Below are 16,578 nucleotides of genomic sequence, written 5' to 3'. Positions count from 1 at the left end.
TCAATCCTGCCCCCCAAAGCCCGTATTTATAAAAAAATGTATATTGTTAACAAAAAATGCATATTAAATTATTATAATATTGTCATATGAACTATATGGGCCATAGAGGTATGACGGTGTATACGATGTACCTACTGGGTAAATGGACTAAAAATAGATGACTTGAATTTGTGTTGTAAAAATTGTTGTTTTCTTTTTGTTATAAGATTTTGTAAGATTATGACTCTCACTACTAAGAAACCACATTTTAAAGTGAAATATTAAAGAAATTGTACTGCTCCGTTTTTTTAATCCAGACAAATCTGTTTTCCTTTTTTTTAAAATATTTTATAAATTTCAATAGGTATTGCTTTAAAATTCAGTACCTGAAATTACATATTTTGAAAAACAAAAATTTAAGAATAAGAATGGGTACCTAGATAAGGTACTAACCCGTATAATTATATACGACAATTTATTTTTATTGAAATATAATAAGATTTTGCAGTAGAATAAATTTGCCATTGGTACAATTATTGTGTTCTGTCGTGTTGGGGGATACCCAACACCACCATTGTGGCATAGAACCTACCAGTGACGTATTTACGGGGGGTCCATGGGTCCGGACCCCCCATAAATACATATCTAAAGACCTGATATATATCATTAATATATTATGTAGCAAAGCCTTCCACTTAAATGTGTTTGGAAAATTAGCTGGACCCTCTTCTTGAAAAATACGCCCCTGGTACCTACTGGGGACTACTACCATTGATTAAATGCTACTACTACCTACTCAGAGAGACAGTGATACAACTGAATAACTGATATTTTCTTGTCTTACTGACAAAAAAGATCGGTCCACCACTGAATAGCGAATTGTTGTGATTAAAATATATATTTGCTTATGTATAGGTAGGAATGCAAATGATAAAAATTATGATTCTGATTATAAAATTATCTTCTACTGTCTACTGCAGAAGTTAGGCCATACTGTATATCTTATCTGTAAACATAAATATTATTTTGTAATTTCACTATAATAAATTGACATTGTCACTTGTGCATATTAATACCTAGCTGATAATTTGATTTTCTTTATTTTTAAGATATTATGAAAAGCATTGCCAAATTGTTAATTTTTTTTTTTTCATAACATAATATGCTATTATTGTATATTTTTTTTTTTTGCAGATTACATACATATTTTCTTTTCTAACTAGAAAATATTTGTTATTGATATATTATGATGTAAACTAGTGTAATAGCTTATGTTTAAAATATATAATGCACAAATTATTTTCGTAATTAAGAACCAAATTAAAATGTTTAGTTTATATAATAGGTATACACATTTTATCCATATAAGATTGTAAGTTGTAACTAACAAATTTTACTGAATTAAATTAAAGGTTTGTATAAATTATAGTGTAGAGTATAATAGTATAGTATAGTAGATAAGCATACTTGGAGAAATAGTTCTAATATAATCATAGGCGCAAATATGAAATAGTCCAAATTTTTAGAGGCGTCAAGTACCCCGCCTACCATAATATTTTATTAAAATTATATATGCGTAGTACTACACACCAACTTTTTAATTGGGGGTATTTGACAGAAATTTTGATTGACTAAGTGTCCGTATTACAATCGTTGAACTAAGGTTAAACCACCGAATTCGGCTGGTAAAATCAGTGGGTAAGGCTTAACCGAGGTTTAAACTATGATTGAAAAACAGGCCCTAAGTCTACTATTTACGTCAATGTATATAATTATCAAGTTATTTTATCATCACACAAAAATATTCATAATAGTGACTGTCAATTGTCACAAACCAAAAAAAACTTAATACATACTTAAAAAACTCAATAATAGCTTAAAGGGAATACATTATTTATTAGAAATTAAAAACCAATAACAATAATAAAAACAACATTTTTGAATAGGTATCACGGATTAAAATAATTTTGACACTAAATATGCTGATACAGCTACTATAGTACAATTTATAGTTGTCAAAATAATAACATCACGGTCAGTATATTTCCAGTCTGGCTCTACAAAACTTGTCACTTTATCTGAATTTAACTTGAACTGTGCATTTTTCAACATTTTATTTTGTTTTTGAACTTGTAACAATAAGTGTTTTATTTGATCACTTTTATTTGAATCTGATGAATCCAATTTGGCATCCAACACCATTCTTTTGAATTCATTCATTTTCCATGCATTGATTACAGTACTTCCAATTATACCAATAATAGTACCTAGGATTGAGCCCACAATAGATACATATTTAGTTCTCTCCGCTTGTATTCTCTCTCGGTCATGACTATCTTTTAAGGTGGTGGAGAGCAATATAAAACTATCTCTTTCCTCCTTTTCACTATAGTTAACCCGATCGATGATAACGTTTTCTTGTTTTAATAAAGCATGTTCCTGTGTTACTAATTCAATGTACCTATCTTCTGATCTAGAAGTATTTAGAAGTTCATTTCGGATGTCTTTAAGTTTGTTTTGAATTGTTCTTAGTTCCACTGATATATCTCTTCTTCTATCTTGGGCATTCATAAATTGCTTTTGAGACTCCAACACTCTATCTTGGGCTACTCGAACTTCACTTAAACCAGTCACCCGTTCATACCATGAAACAACTTTATCATATTCTGGGCGATAAACTGCAAGTCGGTTATATAATTCAGCTCGAGAATTATTTGATTTAGAAAGTTTGGTTTGTGCTTTTTCTTTCATTGTTTGTAAAAATGTCTCTATATGCTTTTTAAATTTCATGGTTTAAACAATACTAAACCAATAAGTCACCTTCTATTTGATACCCACTGATAGGTTTTGATGGACCAGCATACTTCTGAAAATAAGGAAATTGATTTTGAGATATTGAAAATAAACTCTGTCTCTAATTTAAATTATACATTAGGTACATATAATGAATATAAAAAATATGTATAAAATACAATTTAAAAAAATGAAAATCAGTCCCATGATTAGTTAATAGTAAATTACAAAGAACATTGCATTACATATGATTTATATAAAAATAAAATATTAAATGGGAAATACTGAACTACATAAATATTATTGAAAAAAAAAAATGTATTCCAATATAAACACATGCATAAAAGTAAATTAATTAAAACTATGATAGTAAGTGAATCATCTTTAAATCATTATATGTCAATTTCGCATTTTAAGACAGGTTTTTGAGCACTCTGGCTTCTATCTTATGATTGCTGTAAGATTTAATTAAATTGGATACATTGTTTACTAAATAATAATTTATTTGACTGAAATATATTTTTTCTTGTCTTAACATCAGATATATATAGATTGAATGATTAAAAAATAAACCTTATATCCAGAAGTAACTGCTACAAAAGATATGATCTGTAGAATATATTTTGTACTTAGTATGGTAGTGGACAATATAGACTAATTAAATAACAAATGTGAAGTGTGTTAGCAACTTTGAATGTTTGAATGTCAGTGAATTATTTAGTTTGTAATTTAATTTTTAAATAGATTTAATTATCATGGGTGTGACAATTGACATATGTATTTTAGGACAATTCAGGTACACATGATTGATTAAAGATAAGTCTTGCTTAAAACCTATTTATAATACATACATAAGGGAATAATATATATTATTTTACATACTTGTTTAAAATAAAAACTTCGTTATCTAATGTAGACATGTAGACATATTATAGTCAAATTATAATCAACTAAAAGGAACGGCAATTTACCAGTTTGAATTTTTGACATTCAAACTAAATGATATACATTGCTATAACAAGTACTAAATATGAACATTTTACATTGTTACTGTTGAGTATTGAAGCACATAATTGGTGACTTTACTAAAGTAATTAAGTGTGATAGTATGATTGTTTGAACTTTAGAATTATTTTTTATCCTCATTTCAACTATCAACTATCAAGACATCTGATTCAGATACGGTATTATGATTTATTGTAAAAAGTAAAAAGCAGTGTCTTGGTGGTAATTGACCAATAAAATAGACTATAGTTGATTACGGTTATCAAATAATAATTTGACAAGTGTGCCAACTGCTTACAGCATACAATTATTGTGATATACTTTTTCAATTTTTACTAAAAAAATATTATTAAATCTAATTTCGATATATTTAATTTATTTTGATCTTAAAAAAACCTATCTACTTGATAAATTAGTTTTTACAAAATTGTTTTGTGATTTTTAAGTACGAATAATAAAAAAAAAAAAAAAAATGGAGAAAGTTGATGTCGATGAAATGTGTTTGTGTTGATAAACGATTAAAATGGCCGCCGTTTCGTTTCGAGTACAACAAAAATTTGGTGCTTATTGATTCGTTTTTTAATTTCCAAAACAAAAATTACGTTAAGTCTTCGTATAAATGGATCGACGTGTGGAAAAACCTTTTTGTAAGTTTTGCACTGTAAAATAAAGGACGTGAATTTACCGCTATGCTGTAGTAAGTACTGCCAGTGATTTTTTTTTTATTTGAAAATATATGTTGTGAATGTTTATAATGTCCCTTGTGCTCGTGGGTATATGATAGTGAACCTTGTGAAAAATATTGTAATAAAATCATAAAATGAGCAAAAGAACTGGTCGTAAACCAAAACGTGAACGTACGTCAAGGCGTCGTACTAGGCGACATTCGTCTACGTCTGGAACATCGTCAGAAGATGCGCCACCCCCCAAAGTTGGCAAAACTCGAGCTACTAGCAGAGTTGACGAGAGTGAAAGGAAGGTTGCACTAACGATAAAACTGCCTAAGCCAGAAAGTAATGATTGCAGTGAAGAGAATACCACTGGTATGTGGAAAGTTGAGTGTTCCAATGGATCAGATGGCGATATTCAGAAGTTAAAAATTAGTTTGAGGCGTTCGCCTAAGGATTTACTTAGAGAGCAGGCTGCTGAAGCTAAATATGCAGCTGAAAGGAAGGAAAAAGAAGAAGCTACGGGCAGTTCAACAAATCCGTCTATGTTGGATGGTAGCGTTACAAATTATTTAGAACAGTTTGGTAGTACTGTGGCTGTTGAAGAAAGTGAACAAAACATAGTTGATTCTAGTGAACAAGGTAATGTTTAAAGATATTTACATTAACACTAACAACAATAACCTAATTTAGAAATGTTCATGGGTTTCTATTAGGTATATTTTAGATTACCCGGGTAGTTTGTTGTATAGTTAATAATATAACTAAACATTATTCAACTATTTTTCAATAAAAAACAATGTTAATATTTTTCTTGTAGATTTGCTGACAATAAATGTTTTTCATATCACACTTTAGTATTTAATATAATATCAATTGTAACAATTATAAACAATTTTAACTGTTTAAAGTTAATGAATGTGTTTAACCAAGTATTGATAAATAGTATTAGAAAATTGAGTTTGTGCATACATTTTTTATTGCACTAACAAATTTTATTAAATTATTTTCATATTTTACAGTGTTTGTTAATATAGTATTAAATATTGAATAGGTACCTATTATAGGTAAAGGCAACATTGAAATAATGATATGGTAAATTATGAGTTTAATTATATCAAATATGCCATCTAATATGTAAATACACAATTTTTTTATCAATGTAGGCTTAAACAAATATAATAATGTTCTTAGATACCTTTATTTAATAAGAAATAATAAAATATATATTAGTACAGATTAATTAACTGCAGTGTGAGAGTGTGGTAGTGTTACAAACATTTCTAATTTCAATTTATCTACTGTATAATGAAATGAAAACAGCATTGATAAAATATTTTTAGTGTTTTAATTTTAATAATAAGAACCTGGATTTGTTCTATAGTTAATAATTACCTATGTAACTATACAAATTTTGAATTTGTGTCATGCTAGTAAACCATTTGTCTTAATTTCTACCCACATTTTGTATAAATTGTATCTACCAATTATGCAATTTTTATTGTTTTTTTTTATTTAATAAATTTAGGTACCTACCTAATATTTTATCAATTTAACAGTTATGTTAAATAAAACAATTGCTTAGAAAAATTTATATTGAATTGAACCTTAAATATTAGGTGTCTTTATATTAATCCGAAACATGTTCTTAATGTTTACAGATTTACTTATTAATAATTAACAACTTAATTACATTTTTTAGTTTTTATAAAGATAGTACCTAATTCGAAACTGTCTTATTTTCATTTTCAGTGCAAGTTGTTATCCCTCCCAATGAACCATTGCAACCATGCAATCAAGAAAATGTTGATGATGACCAAATAGACAGTGTTGAAGTATCATCTGAATTCATAGCACCTGATGAAGAACCTACTGTAGAAAATATCTCTACTGATGAGCAAATGAATAGTGTAGGACTATTAGTTGAAGAAGTTACAGGAAATGTAGTTTGTGAAGAAGATTTAGAACCAACCAATCCTATCAAATCAACAGAAGATTTTCCAGACTCTACAGTCCGTCCATCCATTGATGAATGTAATATTCCAGAACCTGTTTTAGAAGAAAATTGTGTAACTACTGGAGAAGTTATTGATATTCCAATAGCTCTAAGTGAAAAGATTCAGGATATTGTACCAGAATCTATTGAAACTATAGTAAATGAATCTGAAGTTGTAGAAATGTCATCAAATGTTGAGATGAATAAAATAAATGATAACCCAATACAAGAAGAGTTCAATAAACCTGATGAGATTAACGATTCAGAACAAATGGAAGATGTTGTACAATTAACTGTTGAATCACCAGACTTAGTTGATGATGAAGATCCTAAACCAATTGACGAGGAAACTAAATTAGTTGACGAAGAAGAATGTAAACCAGTCTATGAAAAAGAATCCAATTCAATCAATGTAAATGACACTAATTCAAATAATGAAATAGAATCTAAACCGCTTAACGAAGATGAATCTAAAATAGTAGACAGAAAAGATACTACACCAATTGAAGAATCTTATAATGTTCTATCATCAGATATACCTAATATGAAACAGGTTGATGATGAAAAAGAATCATATGAAATTCCAAAACAATTGTCTTCACACCCTAAACGTAAATGGGGCTCTTGTAAAACAAGAACACCTATAACGATAAGTCCATTTACTTTAGGTACTATAATAGAATCTAATGGGAATTCTATTGCTGATAATGGTGAGTACCGATCAGAAGAAGGAGAAATACAAAAAACAGATTCAGACGACGAACAAGATGTTGAAGAAGCCATGGAAATTAATGATACTATGTTAATTGATCACGAAGCGGTTGATTATGAAGCACCAGAAGAAGAAGAGAAACCTTTCATAGATAATGATGATAATAAATCTGATAAGTCATTGGCAGAAGAAATAAATGAAGTAGAGACAAAAAAAAAATCTTCTGTAAAACGTATCACAACTACTAGTGTAATTCGTATTACAAACCTTGTCAGGCCATTCACTGTTGGTCAACTAAGAGATTTGTTACAAAGAACAGGAAAAATTGTTTCTAATGGATTTTGGATAGATACAATTAAATCCCAATGTATTGTTGAGTATGAAAATGAAGATCAAGCCATTGAAACTGTATATGCACTCAATGATTCCCAATGGCCTTCGACCAATCCCAAATTTTTGAGAGTCGTTTTTACAAATAAAGAAGAATTAAATAAAGCCCTGAGTGGAACTCATCCAGACCGATTAGATAAACAAAAAGAGTCTAAAGTAGAAAAACTTAGAACACAGGTAGAAAATAATTTTATTTTACGCGAATGGGATAGAGGCAAGTTGGAAGATATGAATGGTGATGGTGAAAAAGATGATAAACGTATTAAAAGAAAAATATCTGATGATCCGCATGCTACAAAAGATAAAAAATTAAAGAAGGACGAAAAAGATCTACAAGATAAACGCAAGAAGTCAAAATCCAAAACACCAGATCGTATTCCTACAAAAAGTTTAGACGAGCTTTTTCGAAAGACCAAAACTACTCCAACCCTGTATTGGTCTCCACTTTCTATTGAACAGATTGCGGAGAAAGAAGACCAACGACGTAAACATCTTGCAGAGATGGAACGGTCTCAAAAGACTGACCGTAGGAGAAGAGGAGATAACCTTCATTATCCTAAGAGACGTTAGAATTTGTGTATAACAAGTATTTTATATTTTAAAAAGAATACCTACATTTTATACAAATCGGTAAAACCTTTGAGTTTTGTCACCATGTACCAGAGGGTTAACTCATTACACATAGTAAAAACCGCATAATTATTGTAGGCTAATTTTTTCATATACTTTATTTTTTTTTTTTAGGGATATTACAATCCACAAACTGTTTTTATGATATTTTGATTATAATTCGTCTTTACGTTAAATAATTTTATTTATCATAATAAAGACTGTATAAAATAAAATTACCTACTGTTATTTTTGTATTTACTTGATGTTTAAATTTCATATTAGTTCATTTTATTGTTTAGAAATAATTTTGCCTTACAACCAGGTGTTGTGGTGTTTATTATGTTAGTAATAACATTAATTTATATTTTTCATGCTTGAATTAACTCCTGAAAAATTGTAAACACTTTGTATAAAATGTTTTAAAAGCTATTAAAGTTTATATTGATCAGAAAATATAATAATAATAATAAAAAAATGACAATTTATGAACACAACTTGGTTTAATATACAATATTTATACGGTTAAGTTACAATTTATGAATGTTGGAATTTTTTTTTTTGTTTCAAGGATTCATTTTTTTTTTTAGTATAATTGTCGAAATTTATAACAAAAGGACCATGGGCTAAATATTAATATTTAAAAAAGACTGATTATTGATGTCAGTATAAAGAAAGTTTAATATGTTTATTGGGTCTATATGGTTATTTGTTTATATTATTAATAATATTATTCACTACTATAATATTAATGATTATAGATTTCATAAACACAGTTATTTAATGCTAATAATTTTAATCAATCTAATTGTACAGAAAATAAATTTTATCAGAATTATATTCCCAATGTTTGCACTCTCTGTGCATAACGAATACCGATCGTTTAGTAACTACCGTCTCTACATTGTATTTTGTTATATTTTCTTAGATAAAATTATGGTTCAATTTTGTTTTTTTCTAATATAATTTTGTTGTATTAAGTAAAAAAATTAACATCTTAGTATAAATAAATCTACTTCAATGTGTTCAAAATAAATATTTTCTAAATATCGCATCTTTGAATATACATTAATATACATTTTTTGTATTTATAAATAATATTTTTAATATATTATGAAATTTGAAGATTAGTATTAAGATTTCATCTCATTAAACAATTATTAAGTTACAAACATATGTCAATTAAAATACAATTATATACTCCATTCATATTTAGAAGGCACCTCAACGACTAACCTGTGTACAAGTGCAAATAGCATGGGGTGGCTGTGGGTCTAAGTCTTATTTCAAAAATCCTCAAAATTTTACTTACAACCCACATAAAATGTTTATCTCTACATCCAAATTATTCAGCCCCCCCTCCATCTCAAAATCCAAACACTATTTGCACCTACACACAGGGGCTTTACTACACAGCAGGCGTATAGATGGTTGACTTGGTTAGGATAACTGACAGGTGTTATCTGACTGCCATCGAGGTTCCTTTTTAACATGAATGGATTATAGGTAACAATTTATATTCGTAATATTAAAATTGTGTAAATAAAATTTGACAACTGTAAAGTATGTATCACAATATAGTAAAATTAAAAATATTAAAAATAAATTATTTTGGTCCTGCAACTATTTTAGAAAATTTGAAAGTAATTTAAAAACGAGTGGCTTAATTTGTTTTTTAGATCTAATCTTGTAATATTATAATATATTGCCGTATTTTCTCATCATTCTTTTGTGAAATGATGACTTAATTCTTGGTTAGTAGTTGAAAAAAATATATTCAGACATAATTTTAGATACTTTGCCACAAAACAATTTTTTTTCTGATAACCTTGCACGTTCTCTAGGTGTATGAAAACCAGTTGAGTTTCCATGGCCATCAAAAAACGTATATAACAGGGATGGCCAGCGAGAAGAGTACTGCTGTACAGTAGGTTACAAGTGGGTCATTGTAATGGATGGTGTTAAGTTTGAATTCAATGATATATCATATTATCATTGTATTAGAAAAACGATTCTGAGTGAAAACGGTCAGTCAGCCTATGATAATACTAAGTATATTTGATGATATTATTGTGAATAAAGTAATTTATATAATTTATAACCTAGATATATATATATATATATAACTAAAAAGGTTATTCTAGGTTTTTAATATGTAATTTCGTCCAAATTTGAACTTAAAATGAGTATAGAAATAAACTGTGCTTATGTATTTTTTTGATTTTTTGGTTACAGAATTAACTATTTACGAGGAACCTTGTTTTAAATTTTTAATTCTTAGCTATAAAATTTGAACATTTTATACATTTTTTACTCAAAATAATTATTAAATTTAAAATTTGATATATTTTGTCAAAATTTGAACTTTAAATACTTATAAAAAAAAATTGTGCCTATGTATTTTCAATATTTTTCAACTGCTATTGTAACAATGTATCAGGTCATCAGGAGCCTTGTATTAATTTTTACACTTTTTGTCCCAATAGATGATTTATTGATATTTATAGAAAAAAACTAAAAAAATTGAAAACTTACAATGTCCGTAAACAGCTCAAAAAGAGTCAAATTATTTTCAAAATTTTATCGTATATAGAAAATGCTAATATAAACATTTAGTGAAATTTTCAAGTTTCTACAGTCACTCGTTTTTTAATTACAACAAAATAAGAAAATCGTTACGTGAGAAATCGAGTGAATATCAAATATTTTAAAAATATGAAATTCAAACGCTCATAAAAATTTCATTTGACTTATTTGTAGACATTTTTTTTTTAAAAAAGGTAGACGAACTTATGAGGAATCTTGTATTACATTTTCAAATCTTAGATTTAAAAAGAAAATTTTTCATGAATTTCTAACTAAAAATAATTTGCAAATTTTCGTCATTTTTAGGTATTTTGTCAATATTTGAACTTTAGATACTTATAAAAAAAAAAATTGTGACTATGGATTTCTAATTTTTTTTATCTACCTTTGAAACAATATAATAGGAACCTTCTATTAAATTTTCAAGCTTTTTTAACCAACAAATAAAATTTTATCGATATTTATAGAAAAATAAAACTAAAAATGTCCGTAAAGAGCTCAAAGTAAGTCAAAATATTTGGAAAATGTTATGATGTATAGAAAATCCTATTATATACATCTATTCAAAATTTCATGTACCTACGGTAATTTGTTTAAGAGTTGCACCAAAAACCAAAATCAATTTTCTCGAAAACAGATTTTGCGTAAAAATTCCCGTTTTTTCTTAATTTTTCTTTTGTTTTTCACGTCGCTTTTGAAAACTACTGGGAAATTTTTTGACCCCCCAAAAGTACCAACTAGATTCACTTTCCTATCAGAAAAGATACTGTTAAAGAAAATCCAAGCATTTTTAATGTCCTAAAAGGCGATGACAGACACAAAAATAAAAAAAGAATAAAAAAATTAAAAAAATTAAAAAAAAACACATATCATTGTAAAATCAATACATTCATCGTTTCACTCAGAGTCTAAAAAAGGTCATATTATTATATATTATATGACATTTGTTTTTTTACATCTTGGCTCTTACGTCTAATGTTACGTTAAGATGCGAGCCGCAAAAGTCTATGACCCGAGCCGCGGTTTGGCCACTCCTGGTATATAATTTATATATTAGATTATGGAATAAAATGTATTTGTATACAATCAGCGAGTATATTAACACAATATTACAATTATTAAAAAAATTACTTGATTTTTAACTATGACAGACTTCACCTTGAAAATATTAAACTAGCCTAAAATGCTTCCAATTTTTGTAACACTGTTTTTGAGCATATCCTTAAGCCCTAAAATTATAAAACATTATGTTATATTGGGAATTATTCAGTATTTTTAGGTTATTGAACATGTAGCAATAAAAGGGTACAGTTAAACACTGGAAAGATTGAGAATAATTTTATTTTAAAACCTGATGGGAATGATTGATGAATATTATTGTTAAAAAACCTAAGGTCTCTTTGTACTTATTTTAAATAGAATGAATCAATTGTTACATCTGTATAATAATAATAAATGCCAACAATTTATTTGCCTTAAACAGTTTAAAAGTTGACAAAATACAGCAATTCACAATACATATTATACAAGTATTTTTTATTTGATATTATAAATAAAAGTAAAAAAATATCTATGTATTAACGCTAGCCTGTATTTTCTCTAATAATAGTTCCAATCTTTCTTTCATAACTGGTTGACCTTTTCTTGTTTTTTTGCCAAGTTTTTTATTTTTTAATTTTTTCTTTTGTTTATATTCTTCTAATGCTTGTCGGATTTCTTCTTTTTTTTTCGATGCTTCAAAGCGCCTAGCTTTCTTTTCCTCTTGGATTTGATTGTAACGTTCTTGTGCTTCTTTATGCGGATTTGGCCTATGAACAAAACATTATATTTATAAATATTTAAACATTACACACATTCAATGATAATTTGGAAATCAATAATATAGGTATAGTCACAGGCATTATCTGGGGGGGAGGGGGCAACTGGCCCCTCAAATATTTAACTGAGTGGGCAATAGCGTCATTTTACCTTATAGATTTATAGTTTTACCACAATTTGCCCAGATATATGACACAAAAATAAAAAATGCTCATACAAACAGCAAACAATTAAACACAAATCTGGATCCTAGCAAAAACAAAACCTTTCATACCATCGAGGCCCAAAGGACTTTGGCAGTTAATAAAAACGAGACCGGTAAGTATATTATTTATGTTTTTTTTTTTTACAATTCAATATTTAAGTTTTTTCTTACCTTTTTTGTTGTTTAGTTAGATTGTTATCTTCATCATTTAATGTATCCAAAGGTCTCTCATTACCAGATTTGTTTAACTCTTTGTAGTAATCACGAATTACAGCCTTTTTGCGACGCTCATCCCAATCTTGAACTGAAAATTATGTGATATTAGAATGAACAAAATACAGAGAACACAATCTTAGGAATAATATAATATTATAACAGGTTTTTATATAATTATTTTTGTCTTATTTCAACTAGATCTGAGATGATAGGTTATACAACAGTAAACTTATATATATATTTTTTTTATGATTGAAGAAAGAAATCTCAATTGTAATGGTAGTTGTTGTTAACCAATGGACATAATAAAATGCTGAAATGTTGAATATAACAATAGTTTAAAAAAAAAATAAGAAATGTTGTGTAAAACGTTAACAAGGGGCATGAAGATAAGAACAATATCTAATATTTATAGATCAAGTTTTGGTAATAATTATTTCGTTAGTTCTTGTACTTAATTATAAATAAATATTAAGTTACCTTTTTTTCTATATTATACTGAATTACATTTTTCGACTCATAAACATACTTTGAATACCATTAAAAATAAGATATTATTGCACAAGGGATAATTTGTATTTCAGATGTTATGCTTACATTTTTGTTTATTGCTGTATTTTTTTGTTCTCCATTTTTTTTTATCGAATGGTTTTTTTGTTTTTTCCACTTGAGATGACATGATTTAATTCCGTATTAATCAGTTCAATTATTTTGTTATTTTTTTAAAGTAAGCTCAAAAACTGACCAGTCACACGACACTCACTAACTATGACACTGTGGTAATAAGTAGTATTTATAGGTAATACACTATTATACTAATTTTAAGTATAAGTCACTTTGCAGTTCAGATTCAGTAATTTAAGAATTTGAAATAATATTTTAATAATTATATTAAACTTATTATTTTATTATCATGATTCATATTATCACAAAAACAAAAAAAAAATGATAAGAATTTTTTTTTTAATCGAAATTGTTATCAATGAAATCGGGCTCATGTTCCCAAATTTTAAGCCCGTGTCAAAAGGTTAAAATTAATAATTATTGATTAAAGTAGAATATTAAATTTACTTCCAAACTTAATATTTTGGTACTCCTAAAAGACTTTCTTTATCAATATAGAATATTACGTATTATGCTTCGTAGGCATAGACTATAGACCAAGATTTATTGATAGACTTATAGAAATAGACGGAACATTAGGTATGATAACGCATGCAACGGTGGAGCTTGTTACGAGGATTGGAGCTATGTATTTGCAAATGTTCCGTCTATTTCTATATACTGTAAGTATGGTATTGTATAACTATGGTCATTGGTACTTTTTTTTTTATAAATTTGTCACAGTAGAGTAGGTACCGTAATGTCAATATGCCATTATGGTGCTAAATTTATGTTTGAATGTTTCATAATATTAGTATTATCAAATTCGTGTTATAATTTCTGCACCCGCCTTTGTGGTGGTAGTAAACAGTAATTTTTACCTATCAAGACTTGTTCAGTAGGTATTTTAATCAAAATATGTCAATTTAAAAAAAAAAAAACGAATACCTACCATCATTATAACGAAGGTAACTAAATCATAAATTAATAGATCATATTGTAATAATATGAGAGACCATCCTTTTTTCAACCCTGTATTAAATATTATGTGACGATGACTATAATAGTTCATAGAGGTCGAATGACGGTGTCGACTATCAGCAAATTTTATAATTTACGGGCGCCAGGCCTGGACAACATTAAAGCCCAGTAGAATATTATTTCCCATATTATTGATTTTAATTTCCATTCACGTAGGTCCCTATAAAGTAGGTTCACTATAGGTACCTAAAACAATGAAAATGTTTAACGGAAAAACAATACTTATATTATTTAATTATGGTTATTACCTGTTCGTTTGTAGTCAACTGCAACTAGGTGGGGGGGGGGGCTACCTATATATTATATAATATAATATTATTAATATAAGAAAAAAAAATATATACGATATAGGGATAACAACGCGAGACCACATGACTGGACGTGAACAATTTATTTATTCACGTAGAACACGTACATTATAAATTTTATATGTTTTTGTTTATGGCTTTATAGGTGGAAACGGCGAGATAAAGAATGAACATTGAACACATAATGTCAAAGACATAATAGATATTATGTCTATGCATAATGTAGATACGCAGAGTGGAAGTGGTGGGTTTTCCACAACGAATCGATGGAAATTTCGCATTTTTTTTTTCAAGTGTTTAGCCATACGTCGTGGCTTTACTACATAATATGATGTGTACAAACAGGTAATTACTATAAAATTCATTATAATAACTGTGCTAAACACACGTATTATAAAAAATAAATTTGACTTTCATATTATTGGGCGCAGCTAGGCGTGGTATGTACAAGAGCGCTATAGGTCATAGGAGCCTATAACTTTATACCCTTATAAGGGACATGTGAAGTTACCTCCATGTTTCTAGAGCCAAATCGATGGTATATGTACATCGTATATGAAATATGTACATTAAATAATATAATATACATCATATAATAATAATACCGTTGATTAAGATATGTAATACATGCATATTGATATATTTTTATAATATGTATTTCATTATCTCATCGACGATCAGTTGTAACGACTCTGATAAGTGATAACAAATAATTACCAAAAACACTGCAGGTCGATGATTTGGCATTATCTACAACACTTGTAGTAAATGTGTGCAAAATCTTACTAAAATCAATCAATGCGAACTCGAGTACATTTTTGGACGATTTTTGAAATAATTGGTTATACTCGTTAGTCATGACTCATGACTCATGTTACAATGACAACTTCGCACGTACCTACCTACCCCAAAGATACGTCACATAACAACTTTATTAATTTAAATGTAGCTGCTTAAAATACATAGGATGACATATGTAATGTCACAACGAATGTCACAGAATACTAATAAGTATTTACATTATCTAAATTTTATAAATGAGGAAAAACATTTAACTGATAAATATTGATATTCGGAATTGGTAGGTAGTAGGCCAGAAATCTAGGATAACTATTTAAAAGTGAAATCTCCTAAGATCAAAATACATAAAGATATAGTTTGGTAATTTAGTACCTATAGTGTATGCACGTATGTCGTATACACATGCACTGTGTACACAGTACACCTTACAAATTTAGAATAATAAACCAGATTCAATAAACACATTACACGTGTATGTACATATGACATAATATTATTGATATTTCGATTTTATATTACAACATTATTTTTATTTAGTATATGATATTACAATCGTATTCCGAATGTATAATATGATGACCATAGGCGTAGCGTGATTAACTTTTTTTTGGGGGCTATAGCCTATAGCCTTTTTTTTTGTGGTATCAACGACGCTGCCGCAACTGCTTGTGAATTACTTTGTATGAGGGCTATAATGATTCAGGTACAGAACATATTATATTCTACAAATATAACTATAGAAAAATATAAAGGAACAAAATATAAAAAGGACTAAAGAAGCACATTATTAAGTAAAATATAAATAAATAATATTTATTTTAATGTATTTGAATTAAATATTTAAAAAA

General features: G+C 27.8%; 3 protein-coding genes and 1 long non-coding RNA gene across 5 annotated transcripts in view; 2 read left to right on the top strand and 2 right to left on the bottom strand.

Annotated features, from left to right (window-relative positions):
• Window positions 1-1,835: 1,835 nt before the first annotated feature.
• LOC100160565 (coiled-coil domain-containing protein 51) lies at window positions 1,836-3,945 on the bottom strand. 2 transcript variants are annotated; one of them, XM_001947610.5, is made up of 2 exons: window positions 3,655-3,945; window positions 1,836-2,845 (listed from the first exon to the last, which is right to left on the bottom strand). In XM_001947610.5, the coding sequence occupies exon 2, from the start codon at window positions 2,767-2,769 to the stop codon at window positions 1,936-1,938; it is 834 nt and encodes a 277-aa protein (XP_001947645.2). In that variant the 5' UTR covers window positions 2,770-2,845; window positions 3,655-3,945; the 3' UTR covers window positions 1,836-1,935. The 2 variants fall into 2 exon arrangements, with proteins under 2 accessions (XP_001947645.2, XP_016660277.1); XM_016804788.2 differs by lacking the exon at window positions 3,655-3,945 and adding an exon at window positions 3,346-3,486.
• A 69-nt stretch (window positions 3,946-4,014) lies between these two features.
• LOC100164637 (apoptotic chromatin condensation inducer in the nucleus) lies at window positions 4,015-9,206 on the top strand. The gene is made up of 2 exons (XM_001949761.4): window positions 4,015-5,087; window positions 6,198-9,206. The coding sequence occupies exons 1-2, from the start codon at window positions 4,598-4,600 to the stop codon at window positions 8,111-8,113; spliced, it is 2,406 nt and encodes an 801-aa protein (XP_001949796.2). The 5' UTR covers window positions 4,015-4,597; the 3' UTR covers window positions 8,114-9,206.
• Window positions 9,207-12,181: 2,975 nt separating this feature from the next.
• LOC100162588 (non-muscle caldesmon, putative) lies at window positions 12,182-13,863 on the bottom strand. The gene is made up of 3 exons (NM_001162068.2): window positions 13,575-13,863; window positions 12,933-13,065; window positions 12,182-12,546 (listed from the first exon to the last, which is right to left on the bottom strand). Exons 1-3 carry the CDS (start codon window positions 13,654-13,656, stop codon window positions 12,309-12,311), a joined length of 453 nt encoding a protein of 150 aa, NP_001155540.1. The 5' UTR covers window positions 13,657-13,863; the 3' UTR covers window positions 12,182-12,308.
• Window positions 13,864-13,937: 74 nt separating this feature from the next.
• LOC115033787 overlaps window positions 13,938-16,578 on the top strand; it is a 17,040-nt gene continuing 14,399 nt past the window's right edge. The window contains exons 1-2 of the long non-coding RNA XR_003839093.1: window positions 13,938-14,263; window positions 15,075-15,274. This is a non-coding gene — a long non-coding RNA (uncharacterized LOC115033787). The remainder of the gene's footprint in view (window positions 14,264-15,074; window positions 15,275-16,578) is intronic.

Source organism: Acyrthosiphon pisum, chromosome A1 (genome assembly GCF_005508785.2).
Source record: "Acyrthosiphon pisum isolate AL4f chromosome A1, pea_aphid_22Mar2018_4r6ur, whole genome shotgun sequence".
NCBI lineage: Eukaryota > Metazoa > Arthropoda > Insecta > Hemiptera > Aphididae > Acyrthosiphon > Acyrthosiphon pisum.
Note: the sequence above shows the minus strand (reverse complement) of the source record. Positions and strands in the feature narration are given on the sequence as shown.